We start from the raw sequence: 21,614 nt of genomic DNA, 5'->3' as shown, positions 1-21,614 counted from the left end.
GCTCTCCCACCTGGTCTGATGGGTTGAGCTCCGCTTCCAGGGAGCTCGGCTTTGCAATGGCTCATTTATTGTGGCGGGAATCGGCTCTCCATCATCAGTGGGCTAGGGCTGATGCTCTGCACCATGGGGAGATAGTGGACTGGGGACTGGGTTTGGAATGGATCCGGCAAGATCAGCCTCGAGACCAACGGTGAAGGGAGATCCGTTTCTCACCAGGATCCACTCCATGATGGCAGCAAAATTCTCCAGAGGGCCATCTTCGGACAGCGGTGCACTGCACGCAAGTTTTAGGCTTGCGTTGTAGAACACGCAGTGCACGTCGTCCAGGTAGCTGGTGTAATGTGCTACCTCCAGGAAGAGTCTTGTATGACCCTCGAGAGATCTTTCCCCCTGGTCCAGCAGGAGGAGGATGTATTTAGAGCGGGCGAGGGGATCCATAAGAGAAACTTAAGAAACAAAAAACACTGTACAAAAAAGAAAAAGTAAAATGGAGGGTAGACACGGAAGTAATGGTTTAGATCGGTTCCTCTGTCACAGTACGCTATCTAGGAAGCAGGCAGGAGGCATTAGTTAAACTATACGAGGACAGGAAAAAGACCATATAATGAAAACCAGGAACAAAGACGGGGCAAATCACAACAAAACAGGTCCATGATCCTGAAAGTTACTTTTGATAAGAAACAATGTCTCATATTTCAAATGATGTCCTTTTTTTCAGGAAGTTCAAACAATAAATGCTATTTTGGTGCTCTTTGATATGGCGCGACAAATCGCTGTACAAACGCCTCGGTTCAAACAACATTTCGCAAAATTCATATTTTACGACTATATACTCATTATATTTTACTTTACTTGTTAGTGTTTATTTACAGAAAGTTAATTAAAAAAATTATAAATTGTTTATTTTCCCCCTGCTGTACTGAAAATGTACAGAACCGTGACATCAAAACTTAGGTGTATACCGAACTGTTTGTTTGTGTACTGTTACACCCAAGTTATATATATATATATATATATATATATATATATATATATATATATATATATATATATATATATATATATATATATATATAAACTTAACTTTAAACCTATTAACATAATATTTCTTATTAATACCAGCTCGTGAATAACATCTTTTTATGATCATAACATAATCTATCAATACACACACATTGTTCGAAAAAGATGTCTGAGATAACTACTCTATTAATTTCTTGCCAGTATTTAAGGAAATTTGTAGTAGAGAAGAAATCACTTTATTTTCTGTATAAATCTCCATTTTGAAAATGCAACAGTACCACTGTTAGCGTAAAAGACTACTTTTGCAGTTTTGTCACTGTTTTCTTTTATAAGTAAACATCACTATCATTACTGAGTACTGAAGACCAGTTACAGGCACAGAGAGGGTATGTTTGTAATAGTATGTGTGTAATTGAACACTACTGCTTTATGAACTTGTTTTCTATTTTAAAATTGTTAGGAGATATACTTTTTAAGTGTTGAAATATGTCATTCCATGTATTGACCAAGGCCATTCCTGATACACTTCAGTGCAATTAAACCTTTTATTAAGTTAAGTGCTGGCTCTGGTTGAATTATCCTTTCAATACTCTGCTATTCCTTTCAGAAAGAAACTCTTATATTTACATATCAAAATTCTTCAAATTAAATGCATATTTCATTAATTATCATACTACATAATACAAGATACAAGAGTGCCCTTCATTAATCAACTCAAACTGACATACAGCATAATGTATTTACAGCATATCTGTGTGAAACTCAGCATCACTTACTGCAAAGACAATGACTGCAGTAATTGTGTGCTGAGGATGACATTAAAACGGACTCTGACAAGTTGCCAAACTTAATCTACAACCTCATTCTGTGTGTTGTGCTTTGCACAGAAGACACACAAGTAAATAATAAATCAGGACTAAATTAATCAAAGGCAATCATCTTCCATTAACCGTTCTCTGTCTAGACTCCAGCATATGAGATTAGGTGAGCGTGATTGCTAAAACTTTCACTCACATTCATGGGGATATTCCAGGCCATGTAGACATGGGACTTAAACTCATCCATCCAAACTTCTGCTGCCCGCAACGCGTTCCGCTTGGCGTAGTAGTCAATGTCATTGTTGTACGGTTTCTTTGTGCGTTCAATGTGAGCTACTCTGGCACACGGAAGAACCTCCATACTGCCGCCACACTGCCACACCTGCAGACAGAAAAAGTAAACAAGTAAAAACATTTTTTTATAATAATAATAATATTATATTATAAATATTATATTATTATAATAATAATATTCTAGAATTCAGACTTTTTCACAATTCTAAGTTGAATTTTTTTTATACGTAAACTCAAAATTCTCAGTTTATATCTGGCAATTCTGTCTTTAGTTTATATCTCACTATTTGGACTTTTCTGCACAGAATAGCAACATAACATCGCATCCATGAGCGGGAGAGCCGGAGGCCCAGGACGGGAGGGAGAGAGGGAGGAAGCTGCTCTTGGGGGATGGGGATGGGGACGGCACCTCTCCCTCCCCCGGATGAGGGCCGGATGGAAAATCTGGAGAATCTCGATGTGAGAGCGGTTTTCTCTATCTCTGGGTCCCAGGAAGGCACGGAGAGTAGTGGACGGCCCAATACCGGACCCCACTCATCCTCCTCCTTTGCTAGATTGCAGCAGTTCGAGAGCATCAACAAAGGTCCTAATCATGCACCCTCTGCCAACCTGTGGAACCAGCTGAGCCTTGCTGAGCCAGCTGAGCCTTGCACCCCACACTCACACCCCTCTCCGGCTCACGCACAAGCTGCCCAAGTTGGGTCCCTGTGTTCCTCCTCACTGCTCCACTGCAGGTACGGCTGTGGTTCCGCTTGTATGGTTGGATCTGCGAGATTTGAACCAGGCCCTTTATCAGTTACCATTCAAGATGGTGACACAGAAACGCATCTTCGGGTGCGTCAGTCCGCGAGACTGGTTTGCATCGATTGACCTGAAGGATGCGTACTTTCATGTGTTGATCCTTCCGTGCCACAGACAATTTCTGTGGTTTGCGTTCGAAGGACGGGCATATCTATACAAGATCCTGCCCTTCGGGCTGTCCCTGTCTCCCAGTGTCTTCACGGAAGTCACTGAGGTGGCTCTTGCTCCCCTCAGAGAGCAAGGTGTTTGCATCCTCAACTATCTAGACGATTGGCTTATACTAGTACAATCTCGGGATCAGTTGTGCGAGCACAGGGACCTGGTGCTCCAACACCTCAGCCTGTTGGGCCTTCGGGTCAACTGGGAAAAGAGCTAACTCTCACCAAAGTAGAGGATCTCTCTTCTTGGTATGGAGTTGGACTCGGTCGAACAGACAGCGCGCCTCACAGAGGAACGGGAGAATGGTGACTCCATCCCCAGATGGTCCAGCTGATTTGGAGTCATTTCAGAGCTGATTTATAGTGTATATAGTCCTTGGTAAAGCCTTAGAGCCCATGTTTCCCTGGCAGACTGTCACTGACGTGACGTTGAGAGTGACCGACTGAAAGGGAATGTCTCGGTTACATATGGCGACCCTAGTTCCCTGAAGGAGGGAACAGAGACGTCACATACTGTCGCCATGGTTGCTTTACCACCGCTGAGCCCCTGGGTCACCGGCTCGGCTCCTCAGCAAAAACCCGGTATGCACTGCACCTGCTGCCTTATTATACTCACGCTGTAATCAGCTAACCTGACTATGTCAGACTTCGTACTTCCGTTCAATTTCAGTTCGCTTCTGTACTCAGTCTGAGATAGCAAACTATCTCCCAGATTTCCTCCAGCTCCAAAACAGCCATCCAATCAAGGAACAGAGGGTAGGCTGAGAGCCGTGACGTAGACGCTAAGCGCCGAATTTAGGATTGTAGTTTAGGTTAGGGAAATCGAAAATGACAGCGGACGTGTAGACACGGGATGCTATTTGCTCTGTTGTGGAGAATATTCCCGGCCTTTGCCAACCGAAGCCCGAACAAGAACAGTGTTTGTTTCACATTTTGAATGGAGGTGATTTTGTGGCCCTACTCCCAAGCCCCGACAGTTTTTGGGAAAAGTTAAATTTATCAACTGTTACCAATCGTCAGCGAGAAACTGGCAAGGCCAAAGTCTGGCCAGGCGATAATTGTGATAATGAACTGCTATGGTCCATCCGGTATTTTGTTTTTGCAGCATACCTGTGCTTACAGTGGAAGCGGCTGAGCCATCAAATAACACACGTCATAACCAAAAGTTATGTGATTGGCTTACGGGTACACCAATGATTTTAAACTTCAGACAAGCGACCCCCCACGATAAAGACAGACTCTGTCTACGAAGCAAAGTGAAGTAGCAGAGTTTGGTATTACCAGGCTAGTGATCAGCGGCAGCTGGATGCAATAATTTCATGCCAATGTGCATTGCATTGGCTCATTTAATTTACACTCAGTAGATTGGTTTATCGAAGCAATATCCCAATTTGTCGTTCACCGACGTAACGTCTCCAATCCCTCCTTCAGGGAACGAGGGTTACCATACGTAACTGAGAGAATATAAAATCAGAAATGTGTGACAGTCAAAAATTAAAAATTTTTATGTATAATTTTTTTTTTTCTGTTGCAAAAACAAGTGCAAGAGCAAAAAGAGCAAAACTGATCCTGGTGCCCATAATTGAATAATAAAGTAGTTAAATGTGATTTGAACTCCATTTTTATGCATATGTTTGCTTATTTCATGCAATGCTGACTGTCCTGACTGAGAGCAAGAATAACAACAAATTATGTGCAAGTTTGAAAAAAGAACAGAGTCAAATATACTGCCATCTAAATATTCTCCTCCAAACATCAGATTGAGCTCAAAATTAACTGCTTTTAATTTAGGGAGCCTCAACTTGCCTGTTGAGGTTTGCCTCCTTCATAATAGAAAGTGTATGAGCTTGCTTGATACAGCAATTAAGTGTTAAAGGCCATTAGTTTGTGCTGAGATGAGAGAAACAGGGCATGATGAATGTGTGGAACAAGTGCAAATATGTTCTTCCCCTGAGACCCACCAGTCATACCATTATGCTGACTCTACGTGTCTGCCTCCACATCATAGAAATATATAAAAAAAGGCAGTAAATGTATGCCATTATAAAGTACAGCCGGCCTGCTGCTGGAGTGATGACAGGGGCATGAGAAAGTTCAAGGAAACGTTACTGAAACTGCTTTGCTGTAGGAGCACTGATACAGAAGGTCTACTGACCTGAAAAGCTGGAGTCTTACAAATTAACATAATGTAAAATAATAATTAGCTATTAACATTACAGGTGGATAGCTTGGAAAAAACTGTGCATTATCCTTACTACATTCTACTGACTACATTCTACATTTTTCAGCCAAAGATTCTTGCACCACAAACAGTGATGATTCAGTTTAACATAAGAATGTTCTACCCTCACTATGGCCATTAGAATTAAACATGCTGTTCCTTTAAGAGTTCTACATGTAAATGTCCTACGTTGTTCACAATTTCATGGTCAGTAAAATTTATTTTGTTTTTTTAAATTAATTAATTATAATTATTTTGAAAGAATGAATGCTTTTATTCAGCAAGGGCAAATTAAATTAATCCAAAGTGACAGTAAAGACACACAAAAACATTTCTAGTTAAATGGAATTCTTTAAACTGGAAAAAGTTCAAGGTTAAAAAAAAAAATTCAGAACTGTTATGCACAGGAATTGTAAATACTATAATACAATTGTATTAATATTTTACAGTACTACTGTTTTTAATGCATATTTGATCAAATAAATGTAGCCTTAATGAGCATAAGAGACTTCTTTCATAAACATTAAAAAAAATTACTGACCCAAAACTTTATAATGGCAGTTACCAAGCCCACTTCATGCTTTTAACAGTATACTATAATACTGTAATATACTATAATATAAATAAAAAACACATAATAATAAAAAAAATAATCCATGATTATATTTAGCTTGAAAAAAAAAAACTATTCAGTCAGAATACAGTGCTACTTCTGCATGCTGAATTTTGCAACCAAATGGTGGACACTAGAACTAACTGAAGACCAAATTAATCTTTTACATCAAAAGAAGCTAGACAAATGCTCAAAGAAAATAATGAAAAACATGGAACACCTATAATTAATCAGGACGGGAATTAGGATCAATTCAATAATCAATTCAAAATACGTAAAATTTTAAAGATGGTCTTGAACCGCATTGTTCATCTGTGGTGGATTTAGGCTTGAGTGCTACTAGCAGAAGTGTAGTGCCTCTCTTTTGCACACCTTCACTTTGAGAGTTAGTGGTCCTCTATCTTCCTCTAACCATGACATTAATGGAACTAGCTATGTATTCACTGACTTTCATTAGCTGTGAAAATACTTTCAGCTACAGCTCCACTGATCCATAGTGCAACCTTGGTGTAAAATATCCATCTCAGAGTAGCAGAGTTCTGTAATGGTCTCAGTGCCAGACGACATGCTGTAGATCTACCTTTTTTCTTGCACTCTCACTCTGCTGTGAATACTCCATTGTGTGCTTTGTTCAAGCTCAATAAAAGCCTACTTTCAGTCACGGACCAGACAAAAGACCACAAATTAACTTGTTTGCCCTCAGTGTTTGGATTAGAGTTAAGTAAAGAGACTGCCCACTCCCTGAGAAGGAAGTTAAAAATCCTGCATTAAACACCACAATGCTAGTGTAACCAAAGATAATTAAAACCCTGTAACTTATTACACAATCACTTTACATGATTATAAGGAACAAAGCTGAGATAAAACCCCATAGCATCAGAATGAGAGTAAGCATTGAGGCTATCTATATGCTAATGTACTACTAAATGTTGACTTAATGAACTGGTAGCACTTTTATTTATTTTATTCAAATAAAATGCTCTTTAGTAAAAGAATTCTGCAATACCTTTAAATAAAGACCACCTGGCTCTGAATAGCAACAGCTAATCATGGTTCCCTTTCGATATTTCACTCGTACTTCATCTGCTTAAAGACACTATGAAAAAAAAAAATCTCCTGAACTGAAGCCTTATTCAGTCACGGAGTGAAACTGCACAGAACCTATGGCTGCGAAGCACAGAATGGGCGGGGCATCTGACTATACAAGCGGCTGCTTCGCCATAGGATTCAGATTTCTTCTAGTTCAGCGACGACTACTTCGCTGATCTCCACTGAACTGCCTGCTCGCCGATGACATACTCGCAAGCGGAACGCGACTGCTGATTTCCCACTGCAGAACATCACTTTCCCTGAATCTGAATCGGTCTTCTCTGTGCTCGCTCCTCGAGCCCTCCCGTTTTCTTCCTCCCACGAGCCTGTGAGGAAAAACAGTGGGGAAAAAGAGTGCAGCACCAGGATGAGCTTACATCGGCTCAGCTCTACCTCACTCTCTCCGCCCAGAGAGGATTCCCCCTTCCACTTCACGCGGCCTTATCAGCGTCCCTCTGCTGCCGCAAGCAACCTGATCTTGTTTGCTGGGAGTGACAAAGAGCTGCTAGATGATAGCATGTCTCCAGAAGCTTCGGAGCCGAGGAGTTGTTGGGCTCGCCGGACCCCACACCCTCTACGCCATCCGAGCCCAGCCATGTGAAACCCGGGGTGGACGCCAAACTTATCCTTGTTCTCTCAAGGGCCGTTGAAGAGCAGGGCTTGGAATGGTCTCTTCTCGAGAAACCATCCCAGAGCCGTCTGGATGAGTGGTTCCTACCGGGGCACCATAAGGCCTTTCACCAGAGATCCTTCACCTTCTTCCCAGAGTTCCATGACGTGCTGACCAAGTTATTGTGTGCTCCCTACTCAGCGCGCCTCCGCACTTCTTCCCCTTCAGTTCTCACCTCGCTCGACAGTGCCAAGGAAAAAGGATATGAGTGTCGGCTGCCGCTGGATGTGTCTGTGGCTGCACATCTCTGCCCGCCCACAGCTATTGGATGGAAGGCTAAGGCCACCCATCCATCCAAGCTATGCCGGACCTGCTGTTGATTTATTAGAATTTATTAGGATTAACCCCTTGAGATGTATCACCTCTTCGAGGGGGTCCTTACAATGAAACACAATTACAACTTAAAGAGCAACAAGATTACAATTAACAAAACATCAACAAACAGGCAAACAATAAAACACCACCAAAAAAAAAAAACAGTACACATAACAACAACAACAACAGTTTCAATGATAGCATGTGCAATCTACTTTAAAATAAGATAATAGGGATTGTTTAAACAACCGAAAAGAAGTAATGGATCTAATATGATGCATCGGGCCGGAACGCTGCAACACTCAGGGAGCTGAGGAGTGCAATGGACCTGCCCTTGTGCGCTACACAATGCAATGCCCAAGCCATAGGATTCTTGATGGCCAACCTGGTCATGCTGGAGTACCACCTATGGCTTAACTTGACTGAAATCAAGGATGCCGACAAGGTGCCATTCCTGGATGCATAGCCCTCGACTGGCCCGACCTCCTCCCTTATGCTTTTCCCCTGATCGCTCTGATTCCCCACGTAATCAGGCGGATCAGGGACCACGGACACAGAGTTCTATTGGTAGCCCCGCTTTGGAAGAACCAGCATTGGTTGACCGAACTGTCACAAATTCTGACAGTAGCCCCATGGCCCATCCCCTTGAGATGGAACCTACTTTCTCAGGTGGGCATAATGATATGGCATCCACATCCAGAGCTGTGGGCCCTTATCTGTCTATCTTTGTCCACTCGACGGGAGCCTGCAGGACTTACGGGGTGTGTGCTAAATGCTATTTCCCAGGCTATAGCCCCATCTACAAGATACATCTATGCCTCCAAATGGTCGGTGTTCTCCGCTTGGTGCTTGAACCATGGTGAAGTCCCCTCGGTTTGTGAAGTAAAAGTGATACTGTCATTCCTGCAAGAGCTGTTGGATAAGGGTCGATCCCCCTCCACGCTCAAGGTCTCACGTCACACGCCCCTATAGAAGGCCAGTTAGTAGGTAAAAATGACCTTGTTGTGCGTTTAATGAGAGGGGCCAGAAGGCTTAATCCTCCACGTCCTCTCACTGTCCCTTCATGGGACCTTCCTACTGTACTAAGAGCTAGGGCTGTAGTACTCGAGTCCGGTCTTGGACTCGAGCCCGGACTCGAGACATTTTTTTGTCGTCTCGGACTTGTCTCGGACTCGTTGCATTTGCACTCGGACTTGTCTCGGACTTGGCCATTGGACTCGCCAAGTCTTCTAGTTGGTCTCGAACGAGTCCAGCAAAAAAATAAAATAAAAAATTTCTCCTTCAAAATAAACAATACATTTGCATGATGTAGCGACTGAAAATGTGTGGAATATGCTAGGCGCGCCGCTCTCCTTATTTCCGATGCACTCTGTAATCTGCGCTTGCGCTCCAGTGGCGTCTGCTGTTGCTGGGCAACCATGACCCGCTCTCCATGAAGGCGCAGAAGTTTCAGCAAAGAATAAATGGATTTCCAGCACTAAACATCCCTTGTAGTAGCTCTGCTAATAGATTCATTTAAAAAATGGCTATCCTTGTACAGCTATGATCATCTGTTTCTCCATCTTAGCTTTCAGTATTGTTCCGGGAAAGGATGTGCATGACCAGCGGTGCACTTACTGCGACCTGAAAAGTTTAGATGTTTCTAATTTAATTTTCTACCTGTTAGATTGTGTTTTATTTACGTCTACACCTAGATAGCCTTAAACGTAGGCTACCCTTTACAATAATGAAAAACTAATTAATGTTGTACAGTATAGGGGTTGCAAGACTACTGATTTCTACTAGTAGATTTTTTTAATAAAAAATGCTTGAGTTACTCGACTACTCGTGGTTCATTCTATTGTAAATGAAAACACATTAAATCGTTTTTTCATCAATAAATGCTTATTAATGTATAGCCTTATGCAACAATTACATATGTAAATTTTAAAAACTTTATAATTATGACATTACATATTTAAATGTTCATGTAACAGCCAGTATTTGTATCTGTAACTTGATAAGACCGTTATGACTTTTTTTGTTCCCCGTAGTTATCACTGAACAAGTATGTCGTGTTAAACTAAAATAATTATTAATTTCTAAAATAATATTTATCATGCAAGCAGAGAGATGTCATGACAAACATTTAGTGATCATTTGAACACGACTGAATCCATTCAATGCGCACATTTTCATTACGCAGAACACTTTAAGCGAGTCTTAATGTTAATGAACTTCACTAAACAGATGTGTGTGTGCCGCGCAAACCAGCAAAAGGTAAAGATGCAAACATGTAGGACAAGTAGACAATGTATCCGTATCTAAGCTGATTATTAGCCTACTCTTGAGAGAGAACTGATTTGGTTTTTGAGAGACTGAGACGCGCAATGCGGCTGTTTGATTGGTGAGCGCGCTGTGCTTATTCCATTCATTCGTATCACATCGTAGCCTAAGCTTTAAATCATTGCCTTTTAAATATATACAAATACTATAACGTGTATGATGTATTATTATAGGTAAAATTACTCTTGCAACGCTCTGATTTCTGAGAGATGCACAGAGAGGCGACAACAATGCGGTGTTTGATTTGCGCTCTTTTCACTCATAAAGTTTACATTCATTCACTTCTGGCGCTGATCCCCTGGCTCACCTGTTATCTAGCAAACACCAGACTGTGTCAGCTTTAGCCGAGTATTCAGGCAGAATTATTCCTTGTCCGTTATTCGTTTTTTAAGCCATTATCCTTGCCATTCCAAATAAGGTATTCGGCTTCAGGCACAACCCTAATCATTACATTACATATTTTATTTTTACATGCAACATAGATAAGGTCCTAAAGTAACAGCTCCACGCAATATTGTAATTCTAAAATTCACATCGTACTTGCAAACACTTTGTATGCATTATGGTTAATTAGGGGTGTAACGGTAAGTGTATTCGTACCGGACCGTTTCGGTACAGGGCTATCGGTACGGTGCACGTGTGTACCGAATGACGGAATGCAATATTTTGTGCGCGGAACATAAGTACATTTTCGTGTTTCCAAACGAACATATTAAGTGGCGGAAGTCTCCGCGTTCAGCGCAAATCCCATCCTAGCAACTGATTCTAAGGCTGGCGACACACTGGATGCGTGGCGCAAGCGTCTCAGCAGCTCCCATGTTAACAGGTTAAGCTTGCAGACTGCCTGCGTCGCGCGGAAAACGCGTGTTGGAAGCGTTTCCAGGCAAAATAGAATAGGAAAATATGTTTATATGTCAATTTGTACACAAATACATATTAATTCATGACACTTTGATGTTTGAAAGTCTGTAGGTTGACAAAAATTCAGATATAAATGTAATTTAAAAAATAAATTAATAATTATTGATTTTCAAATATTGCACCTGTCAAACATAGTCTATTTTGCTGTCAATACTGTTGACGGTGTCCTTTATCAGTAGGCTTTATATTTATGCTCAACATGAAGTATAGATATTGTTGTCATGAAGACAAGAGCCTGGTCTGTCGGCGGTCTCCCTCTATGTCACCTACAGCAGCAGCAGCGCGCCAGCACCGCGTCAGGCATGGTTCTGGTGAAGCAGGCCTACAAGCTGGGATTGGTAATGATGCACTGTAATCATAGTTATTTATTTATATTTTTCATTATATTTTATTATATGATATTGGTTTGAGACTGAGAGTATTTTATTTAGTGGAGAACTTTGCAGCAGTATTTTATTTCTTAATCTATTTTTATTTTATATATATTTTATTAAAATGTATTTTTTTAAAAAGTGTATAGTAATAAACAACCTGCAGTTTAATGTTTGCATTTCTTTCCCTTACTGTACCGAAAATGAACCGAACCATGACTTTAAAACCGAGGTACGTACCGAACCGTGATTTTTGCGTACCGTTACACCCCTATGGTTAATGCTTGCTGGAGTAGTCGATTGTTTCCAACAGCGCAGAGTAGTCTATGCAAGCACTAGTACAGTATGACAAAAATCTCGCTGTATTTATGTGCGCATGCCCAGTAGAGCCAAAGATATCCCTTCTAGCCTTGCTGCGTGCATTTGTCATATCCCGAGCTTTATGTGTGTCTGTGCACTGTGCCAAGGCATCAGTCATATAAATTTTTGACCACAGACATAATTTCAGCAAAAGCAGCATTATTAAGTAAATAAAATGAAAATAAAGTACATAAAAATAATTTGACCTTACAGCTCCAAACTCTGTTCTAGAGGGCCAGTGTCCTTTATAGTTTAGCTCCCAGGGTCGGACTGGGGGTAAAACCAGTACTCATTACCAGGGCCCCAAAGGAAGAGAGGGCCCTTGAAAAGTATGAATCTGAAAAATATTTTATTTTACCTGGATATTTTCATGGGTGGGGGGCATGGGGGCCCATCATGAAATCAGTACTGCCTATGCATAAGGCCCGGGGTCTTGTGTAATGCCCCTGTTAGCTTTAACCCTAATTATACACATTTGAACCAGCTAATCAAGCTCTTACTAGACACACTAATCTTCCAGGTGTGTTAAGGCCAGTTGGAGCTAAACCTTTCAGGACACTGGCCATCCAGGATCTAGTTTGGAGACCCCTGTCCTACAGAGTTGTTACTTTGCACATGCTTTTTGATCATTACAAATAATAATGTAAAATTATTTTCTTAGAATAGGAGATATGCTGTCTCTCGCATCACAAACATTATCAGTAGTTAAGTATGTGGTCTTGAAGAGGACCCTTTTTTCTCTCATTTGGACTCGGTCTTGACTTAAACTCGAAACTTTTGGACTTGGACTTGACTTGGACTCGAACCTCTTTGGACTCGGTCTTGACTCGGTCTCGACTAGTCCTGGACTTGGACTTGACTTGGACTCGACAAATCAGGACTTGACTACAGCTCTACTAAGAGCCTTAAAGGGTTCCCCTTTTGAGCTGCTACAACCTGTCAGCCTAAAGGCCCTGTCGCTAAAGTCTGCTCTGTGTCACGGTTGGTAAACCGTGATCTCTGGGTTTGCACTTTGTGGGTGAAGTCTGTGTGTTACGCGTCAGCACTGATTAGTTTGTGGGCGTCTCCGTTAATTGTCATCAGCAACAGCTGTCACTCATTACGTATCCCTATATAATGGCTTGTCTAAAGTCTTGTGTTTGTGAGAGCGTTGTTTTTTGTGAGAGCGTTGTTGTCTTGCTTTCTTTTGTGTTTCTGCGTTGTGTTTCCCGTCCACTCTTCGCAACCACCATCAAGCAACACAACTTACCTTCGGCTCGCTTCCCCGCAGTTCCTGTGCCACCCTCTCCTGCTGCCTTCTCACCGCTGCCTTCCAGATTCATCACTCCTCTCCACCATCTTGGACAGTACCTTCCCCCAGCGTTATTTGTGTTCCAGTTTTGTATTGTCTTCATAATCTAATTAAACATTGTTCAATTAGCACTTGCATCCAGCTCCTCCTTCACCCAGTCTGCTTCAAGCACTAGCATCGGTAAAGCACATGGGTGACTTACAGGCACTCTCTGTAAGCCCTAGTTGCCTGGAATTTGGGCCTAATGACTCTAAGGTCGTCCTGAAACCAAGGCAAACCAACCCAAAGTGCTCTCCACACCCTTTAGAGCACAAGTTGTAACTCTCTCTGCATTTTCAAACACTGAAAAGGATCGAGAGTTGAATCTGTTATGACCCATTAGGGCACTGCGAGCCTACACTGAACACTCCCCGCCATTTAGGCAATCGGAGCAGCTCATTGTCTGCTTTGGTGGCCATGCCAAAGGGCTTCTGATCTCAAAGCAAAGGCTTTCTAAGTGGATTGTGGATGTTATTCAGCTAGCCTACTCTTCCATGGGTCTACAATGTTCCCATTGGAGTAAAAGACCAGTCGACTAGAGGGGTCTCCTCATCCTGGGAATGGTCTAGCAGTGTGACCATTACAAAAATTTGTGCGGCAGCTGGCTGGGCTTCGCCGTCCACATTCAATAGATTTTATATCATTGCATGCAAGGGTGCTTTCTCTATGAGGTCACATTTCTGATACTTATAGTTTCGGTGCACTTTGGCCAATCTTTACCTAAGGCATTGGAAACTCTGCTTGTGTACTCTTGACCCCCTTGGTGCTGAGGCTGTGCGAGCCAGGTTAGACATATCCTCACTGGCTACATTTACATGCACCCAAATAATCTGTTTGTAATCGGATTGATGGCTCAATCAGATTGAAAAACATTCATATAAACACTTTAATCGATCTGATTGAGCTCGATCCGAATGAAATTTCGATCAGATTGAAGGGGGTGGTTAACTCCTTTTCTAATACGATTGAGCATGCATGTAAACACTCGATCAGACTGAACCATGAAACTGAAAGGACTGCGCATGTGCAATGATGCAGAAATAACGTAATGACGTATGATGCAGAAATAACATAATGATGTATGGCGCACAGAACTAGCGGCTCTTCCTTTTGAATAAAGTGTTGTATAAATGTGTGTTCTGTCATTATAAAACTCTCATCTCACTAGGCAACTGTGAAGTGGAGCAGGACAGCCTTGTTTTGGATACTCATCCACAGGCAACCCGTTTTGGGCACGGGGAGGGACTTTTTTTTCGCGTGATAAATATGAGCAGCATAGCACAGCGGTTTATATGTTTATTTATCCATAAAGGTGTATATAATAATTCTGCTGTTAAAAACAAATAAAGAAACCAGGAGAGTGGTTATTATGTGCTAACAGTGAGAAACTCAATATTATCTATATGTCACTTTCACTTTTCACTTTCACTATTTGAGCAGTGTGTGCATGTCTAAAAAAATCTATTTCGTTTTGAAGCTTGTGCATATAAACTCACACATCAATAGGATCACTTTATTTAGCGTTCATGTAAACACTACAAACAGATTCATCAATCATTATGAATTCAGTCCGACTGAACCAAAAAGTGTGCATGTAAACGTAGCCACTGAGTTTATTCTGCAACCTAGTTGCTATTGTCATATCTTGGCCCTAGTGTTTATTTATTTTATAAGAGTGTTTATTGTTTCTGAAATAACTTTCTTATGCTCACCAAAGCTGCATTTGTTTGATAAAAAATACAGTAAAATGTTGAAAATCAGCATTCAGTTTAATATTTTTTACAAACTGTGATTAACCTTTTCAGGATTCTTTGATGAATAGAAAGTTTTAAGGAACAATTTATTTGAACTAGATATTTGTACCAATCATTGCATCAATGTAGGACTCTTTAATTCCACTTGGAATCCGTTTGATGAATCATTCATCCGACTGCTGAATAACAGTATTCATATATATGTTACAGGTCCCGGGCAGTCGGCATGTCGGTAATGACAATTAATTAATTTAACTAACCTTGACATTAAATGAGAGAGAGATTCTCGAGGTCGGACATCCGGGACTTTTACTCCCATAATGCACTGCGCGCGCATAGCAACCGCGGCGAAGGGTAAAACAAACAAGCGTTCGCCATTAAGCAACACGAAGCGGAAGACAAACGAGCGCAGAGCTGTCGAGAAAACTGCCGAGAATCATGCCTAAAAAATTAGCAATGATTCGGCAAATCAAAGAATAACAAAATAATACCACTGCAGAGATAGCCACTCAATTTTCTGTTGCTATGTTATGACATTGCTATGCATAATGGTCGGCAGCTGTACACTGATAAGCAACAATGAAATGCACTAGTTGTGTGGGGAATAAGATACGTTTCTGCAGTTAGTCTATTTTTGCTTTTTTGAAAAAACTGTGTCCCTCACTGACACTGTACAAGCTGTGCCACTGACAGATTGAGCCCAATACAGCCATTGTGTAACACAGTGCTTTTGAATAAACATCTTTTTTTTTTTTCTAAATGAACATAGTTAATGTAATCGATGCTTGATGGGTATTTAAACATGACTGCAAGTGTAGGACACATGGTATGTACACATGGTATTCACACCAGGGGATTTGATGAGGTAATTGTATATGTCTGGATACTCGAGCCTGGGCCATGCCTTTGGGTTGTTCTCCCAGGACTCAGCTGGATGTCGATAGGGACAAGATTGTAACGTTAAACCTACAAGAGACAGCTGTCTGTGGTACCTGGTCAATGCAGGCGCAAGTAGACTTTCTATATATTGATAAGATATTCTGTAATAGAAGAAAGAAGATCTGTATTTGTATAGCTGCTAGCGCCTTTCACATACATGTAACGTTAGCTAACGTTAGTCACAAAGCGCTTTACATGAGTGTTTTATTACATTCACTTCACTTCTCACCACCGACATACATTCGCATACACAGATATCATTCATCATTAATACAAAGTAGTCCGTTAGTATCCATAACTGACATAATCCACAACAAAACTTCTGTGAATAGATACCTTTTTGATTTTCCTCGGGCTTTGCCTTGATTGCCTTCGGTTTGTTTTACCCTTCAAACACGGCGGCGGCTTGTTGCTATGCAGGTCACATGATTTGTGACGTAACGCCGACCAAGAGAATACAAGAATTAGTTGTTTCCTTAACGGTCCTCTTTGTTGTCTGAGGATGCGCTGCAATCGTCATGGTAACTCTACTCTCTCAACTGTCACCCAGAGTTCAGAAAATTAGTCTAATTACTCTTAACTATGTTTGGCCAGTGTTAGACTGACATATTTTCTGTTGTTTTTAAAAAGTTACATCATCTCATCCTTTGATCACAACCGTCTGAGAAAATTTCGCTCCTCCTCTCTTGCTCCCTGAGCATTATATTCTGCCTCACTCTCACCAGTTCTTCCTATGACAGGGAACAGACAAAGCTTTGCCATCTATTATTTTAATCACGTTAATTATACCAGACGTTTTTATGTGATGTACGGTTTAGATCAAGCACTGGCTAGTTTAATTGGACCCCTCCAGTCTGTGCTTGAGTCATATTTCAATGATTAGCCACTATTGATAATCATTACAATGATAAAAATAGCAGTGAAAAGGCCATGACTTAATGCTGTCAAACTGGCGGATAGATAAAAGTGCCATGGTTATTCATACTGAGATTTAAAGAACGCTACTAAAAACGATTTTGACATCATGTCCCATTTTTACCTAAATAAATGCTGTCTAATGTTTGGTAGTGAACAGTATGGATCCTCTTGTAAAAATTAACCATGGTGACCATACTTTGGTATCAGCAATTACATTTTAAGAACAGTTTAGACAAGATCTGCCTTCCCCACATGAAGGAGTAGGATAACAAAAGGGTATCAAGCATCCACGTCACAGCTGGCTACATTTCACACTCTATTCATCTCTGATTGTCTTCACGAGGCTTCTTTTATTTTCATTGCTTTAAAGCTATCAGGGTATTGGGCAATATTGCTTGTTGTTTAAGACTTATGTAGTTGTTCAGTACATGTTTGTTACTAGGCATGCTTTTTGCTTTAGGCTAATTGATTGTCATTGCGACACGCTAGTACTTGGTCAAACTTACCACAGCATGATGCTTGCTTTTAAAGTTTTTGTTAAGGCAGTCTGATTGTTATTGAAACATTATAAATACCATTGAACAACCCCCAAATTAGATGATTTAGTTTATAATAGGACAGGAAGAATAAATCTGGCTAGATGTGCCTAGCTTTTTCTACCGGACTATGAAAACGAAACCTTGAGCCTGAAAGCATCTTTCCAATGTGGGCAACTCGAATAGGATAATCGACTTTTCCATTGTGCCCTTTGGGGACAGTCTAAAAAAAAGTGTTTTAAGATTTCCAATTACATATTCATTTTCCCTTCTAGGACTCACAATCAGGATGAGATGCTTGGGCCACTTTCCTTCCAGTAAGCTTTACTAAATGAATAATCATTTCCCCCTCAGCCATCGCTAATTGTGTTTGCCAAGAATCTTTAAACTGTTTGGATTGAGTTGCATGGTAATACAGTAGTTTTTGCAAAGACATGAAGAAGATAACAATGATATAAAGAAATGGAACCAGATAATGCCACATATTTATAACAATGTTGCATATTAAAGAAGCATACACTTGTCGACATTCAAATATGACTTAATTAGGAATTATTTGAGGTAAATGAAGATTTATATTTACCATTTAAGTGTTCAAAATACACAGTATATGTTTGCTCCTATTCACTTTACATGTCTACATGTAATTCTGAGCCACTGGTAGGAAGGTGGCATGCTGTGGAGTTCTTGGAGCGTAGCAAGAAAAAATAATCTTGTCAATCAGAGCATGTGATGTTATATAATGCAGTAGTGTTTGAAGGTTAATGTAAAGTTTAAGCTCAAGGACGTTAGATCTCATAAATCATGACTTAGCTTCAAACTGTCAGACAAATGCAAGCAGGCTAAGGTCCAATTCTCTATTTAAAGGATTGCTAACTTTCTAAAGTCAAGGACAACCCAGTATGATGATCCCCTTGTGAGGATCTTATGTATAAAATATAAAGACAACTGTACAATTTTCAGTTTTAATGGTCATTTGTACCATGAGGAAGAGGAAAAAGTGAAATCACAAAGACAAAAATGCTTGCAAAACTTGTAAAAAATTACAATGTACTGAAAACAAATGAATAAAATATTATCTTGAAACTACTTTGTATTAAGTTGACATGTTTTTTATACCCACTTCAGCTGTTTTCAAATATATACAGAAGTACAAATCATCATGTTTAAAAATACTAATATACTGTATGGTAAAAGTTGAAGTACTGACCTCGCATCATGCTAATACATGAATACAAAAGAAGTTACATTTCAAATCTTGTTAGCCATTGGCAACACTTTTTGTTTATGGTCATCACATGAAAATTACATTTAAAAAATTTTTTTTCAAAAAATTTTTTTTTAAAATTGTAATAACATTTCACGATACTGGATTTACTGTATATTTGATTAAATAAAGCAGCCTTGGTGAGAATAAAAGACTTTCAAAACTTAAAAAAAATTTGTAACCATAGAGTACATTTGAAGGTTCCTTTACAGTAGAAAAAGATTGTAAGTTAAGCATCTTGCCACAAAAATATATAGCCCATGTCTATTAATATTTTCTATATCTAAACTACTGTATATGTGCATTCATGGTGTCTGATTAATATATCATGATATTTAATAGCTATATGTGTTTGATAAGCTGTAATCTTAGTTTTTAAGAAGACTAAGACAACGCCAAGCCAAGAAGAAAAGAAGACCAACCATCCAAATCCTTCCATTTTAACAAATTGTCAAAAGTGCCTCAACTGAAGCAAACAATTAATAGCTCTCTCAGTACACGTGTAAACCGATGGGTAGATACGGTACGGAGAGAAGATGTACCAGCAAGCACACACACATACATAGACACATCACATCCCCTGGAGAACCAGTCCACTGAAACAGCATGATCTGTGGGATGTATCAAAAACCTAATATGAGCCATAACAGAGCCGAGTTCCGGCCCCCCAGAGCGCATCCATCTCTCAGTTCCTCTCTCTACACAAAACACAGAACAGGAGAGGTAAAATCAGTTCGTTCCAGATCTGCAGGGTGAGCTAAGCCTATGGAAATTATAAAACTCAATTTTAGCTCAAAGGAGACAATTCAGATAGTACAGTGAGGGAAACATTGGAACAAACATCTCCTTGGCTCAGGTTTTTATGAGCTTTCTGTAGCGTATTATAATTTTGTCAGCTGTCAAGGGATATCTTCATTATACGACTTTAGCAGATTTTTTTATTTCCCTAGGGTACACCTAAAATTAATTAATTTAAAAACTTTTAAAATGCATAAAATGCATACAAAGTGCTTAACTGAAGAAAATATACAAAAGCATTCACAGAAGAAAAACAAACACAAAAGTAAAAATAAAATGTAGAAACTAAAAATGTAATAAAAATAAGATAAGAAAATAAAATGAAATAAGGAAGAGAATATGAACATAAAATGGTAATAAGATAATGTGTTATATTAAACTGAAAATTTTTCCTGCTGTAATCATCATTAATATGCAATCATCTTGAAATTTCTATGGAGCAAAACTTTTTAATGAGGAAAAAAAATACTTTAGACTTATATATAAACAATTTTCTTCCATTTGAAATGAGTATCTGCTCTTACTAATGGTTTCTGAGTTTACTTTCTGGTCCAATATAGTTTGCAGTGCCCCATTCTTCATTAACAATCTCTTTGCAAAACCACTGTTATGAGAAATTGTGTCTAAAATGTCTTGCAAAAATAGTTAAAATCCATGATGTGCTGAGGAATCTTGTTAAAAATATCCTAAAATATATACAAATACATTTTTCAAAATGAACTAAGTACAAGATGAGCCCTTTTTGCAGCTAAGTTTCCGATGTTTTTGGGAGGTTTGTGTTCAAAAGACTACGTTCCAGTTATGATGAGTTTCTTTGTCCTCCAGATGGTTATATCAGATTGGTTGTGCTACTACCTTGAAATGTCTGTGTTCCTTACAGAGATCTAGGCTTGTAAACATTTCAGTCTGCCGATCTTCTTGAATAGGATCCACACAGACAGGGGAATGACCTCCCAAAAGAAATTTTTCTGTCTTAGTGTCTCAGCCAATTTTCTAGCAACTAATAAACATATTCCCCCAATAACCCAATTAAAGAGAAAAGCTGCACTGATTTATGTGGTTAGTCGCTAGTTAGTCATACAAATTAATTCCATCTATCTACATAAAGCAAAGAGAGACAGATGCTCAGTAATCGAGCAGCTTCCCTTAGTGCATATCAACAGGACAAATATATGACTTTGGTTCCATTAAAGCTGCCTTCGATTGACCAAAGGGCAAACCAACTGTGAATGTATATAATACAACCTCAAGCAAAGATGCTACTCAGAAAGATTTAAAAGCTTTACAATTCGCCAACATGATCCAAAGGTCAACTTCATTCTATCCATTCACAGGTATGTTTTGTATTCTCCTTTCAGGATATGTATGTGTGCATGTGGGTGTGAAGTGAAGCAACCACAGATCGAAAAGACCCGCTCACCTCTGTTCATAATGAAAAAATTGCTCCTTTTTGGAAGGTTTGAAGCAAGGACAAAAGTCACAGGAGATCTGACATGCTGCTTTAGCCTCTGTTCAGGTTTTGTTTTACATCTGATTCTACATGAAATCTATCTCATTAAGTACATTGAATCATTAGAAAAGGTTCTTCTAGAGTCTTGCGCAGTGTGTTCATAGCCATTAGTTTCATCAGACCTGAATAATAATAATAAAAAAACGACTATATGAAAAGCTTATTGTATGAAATTACAGTACTCCTTTTTAATAAAATATTTCTGTGAATATATATTAAAATAAATATATATTTGTTAAAAAATGTTTAATTAGTACTAAATAGTCCAAAAATATATATATATATAGTATAAATATAGTTTTTAGTAGAGAACATTGCTTGTGGGACAGGTGGGACATGTTCCCACAACTTTTTGCCAAACTGCAAGGTTGTCCCCACCACTTTTTAAAAGTGTTTGAAAAAAAGAATTGTGGAACCCATGTACAACACACAGAAAAACATCTGAAATCCCTCGTTTTCATATTTAAATCCATTTCTGGGTAAAAAGCATAAGGAACACCATTCGCCTTACACTTGAGATAGATAGGATATAATATATGATATAATATGCCAATGTTTATTGGGCTGTCAGTAGACTAAATGG

The 21,614-nt window shown here is 39.6% G+C and overlaps 1 protein-coding gene across 1 annotated transcript in view; it reads right to left on the bottom strand.

Moving 5' to 3' along the window:
• The window catches only part of galnt9 (polypeptide N-acetylgalactosaminyltransferase 9), a 118,865-nt gene that overhangs the window by 12,161 nt on the left and 85,090 nt on the right, over nucleotides 1-21,614 (bottom strand). Inside the window, exon 7 of the mRNA XM_059548664.1 lies at nucleotides 2,038-2,223. Coding sequence (XP_059404647.1) covers nucleotides 2,038-2,223 — 186 coding nt within the window. The remainder of the gene's footprint in view (nucleotides 1-2,037; nucleotides 2,224-21,614) is intronic.

The sequence above is a fragment of the Carassius carassius genome, chromosome 4 (genome assembly GCF_963082965.1).
Source record: "Carassius carassius chromosome 4, fCarCar2.1, whole genome shotgun sequence".
Lineage (NCBI taxonomy): Eukaryota > Metazoa > Chordata > Actinopteri > Cypriniformes > Cyprinidae > Carassius > Carassius carassius.
The sequence above is the reverse complement of the archived record's forward strand: the minus strand, read 5'-3'. Positions and strand labels throughout refer to the sequence as shown.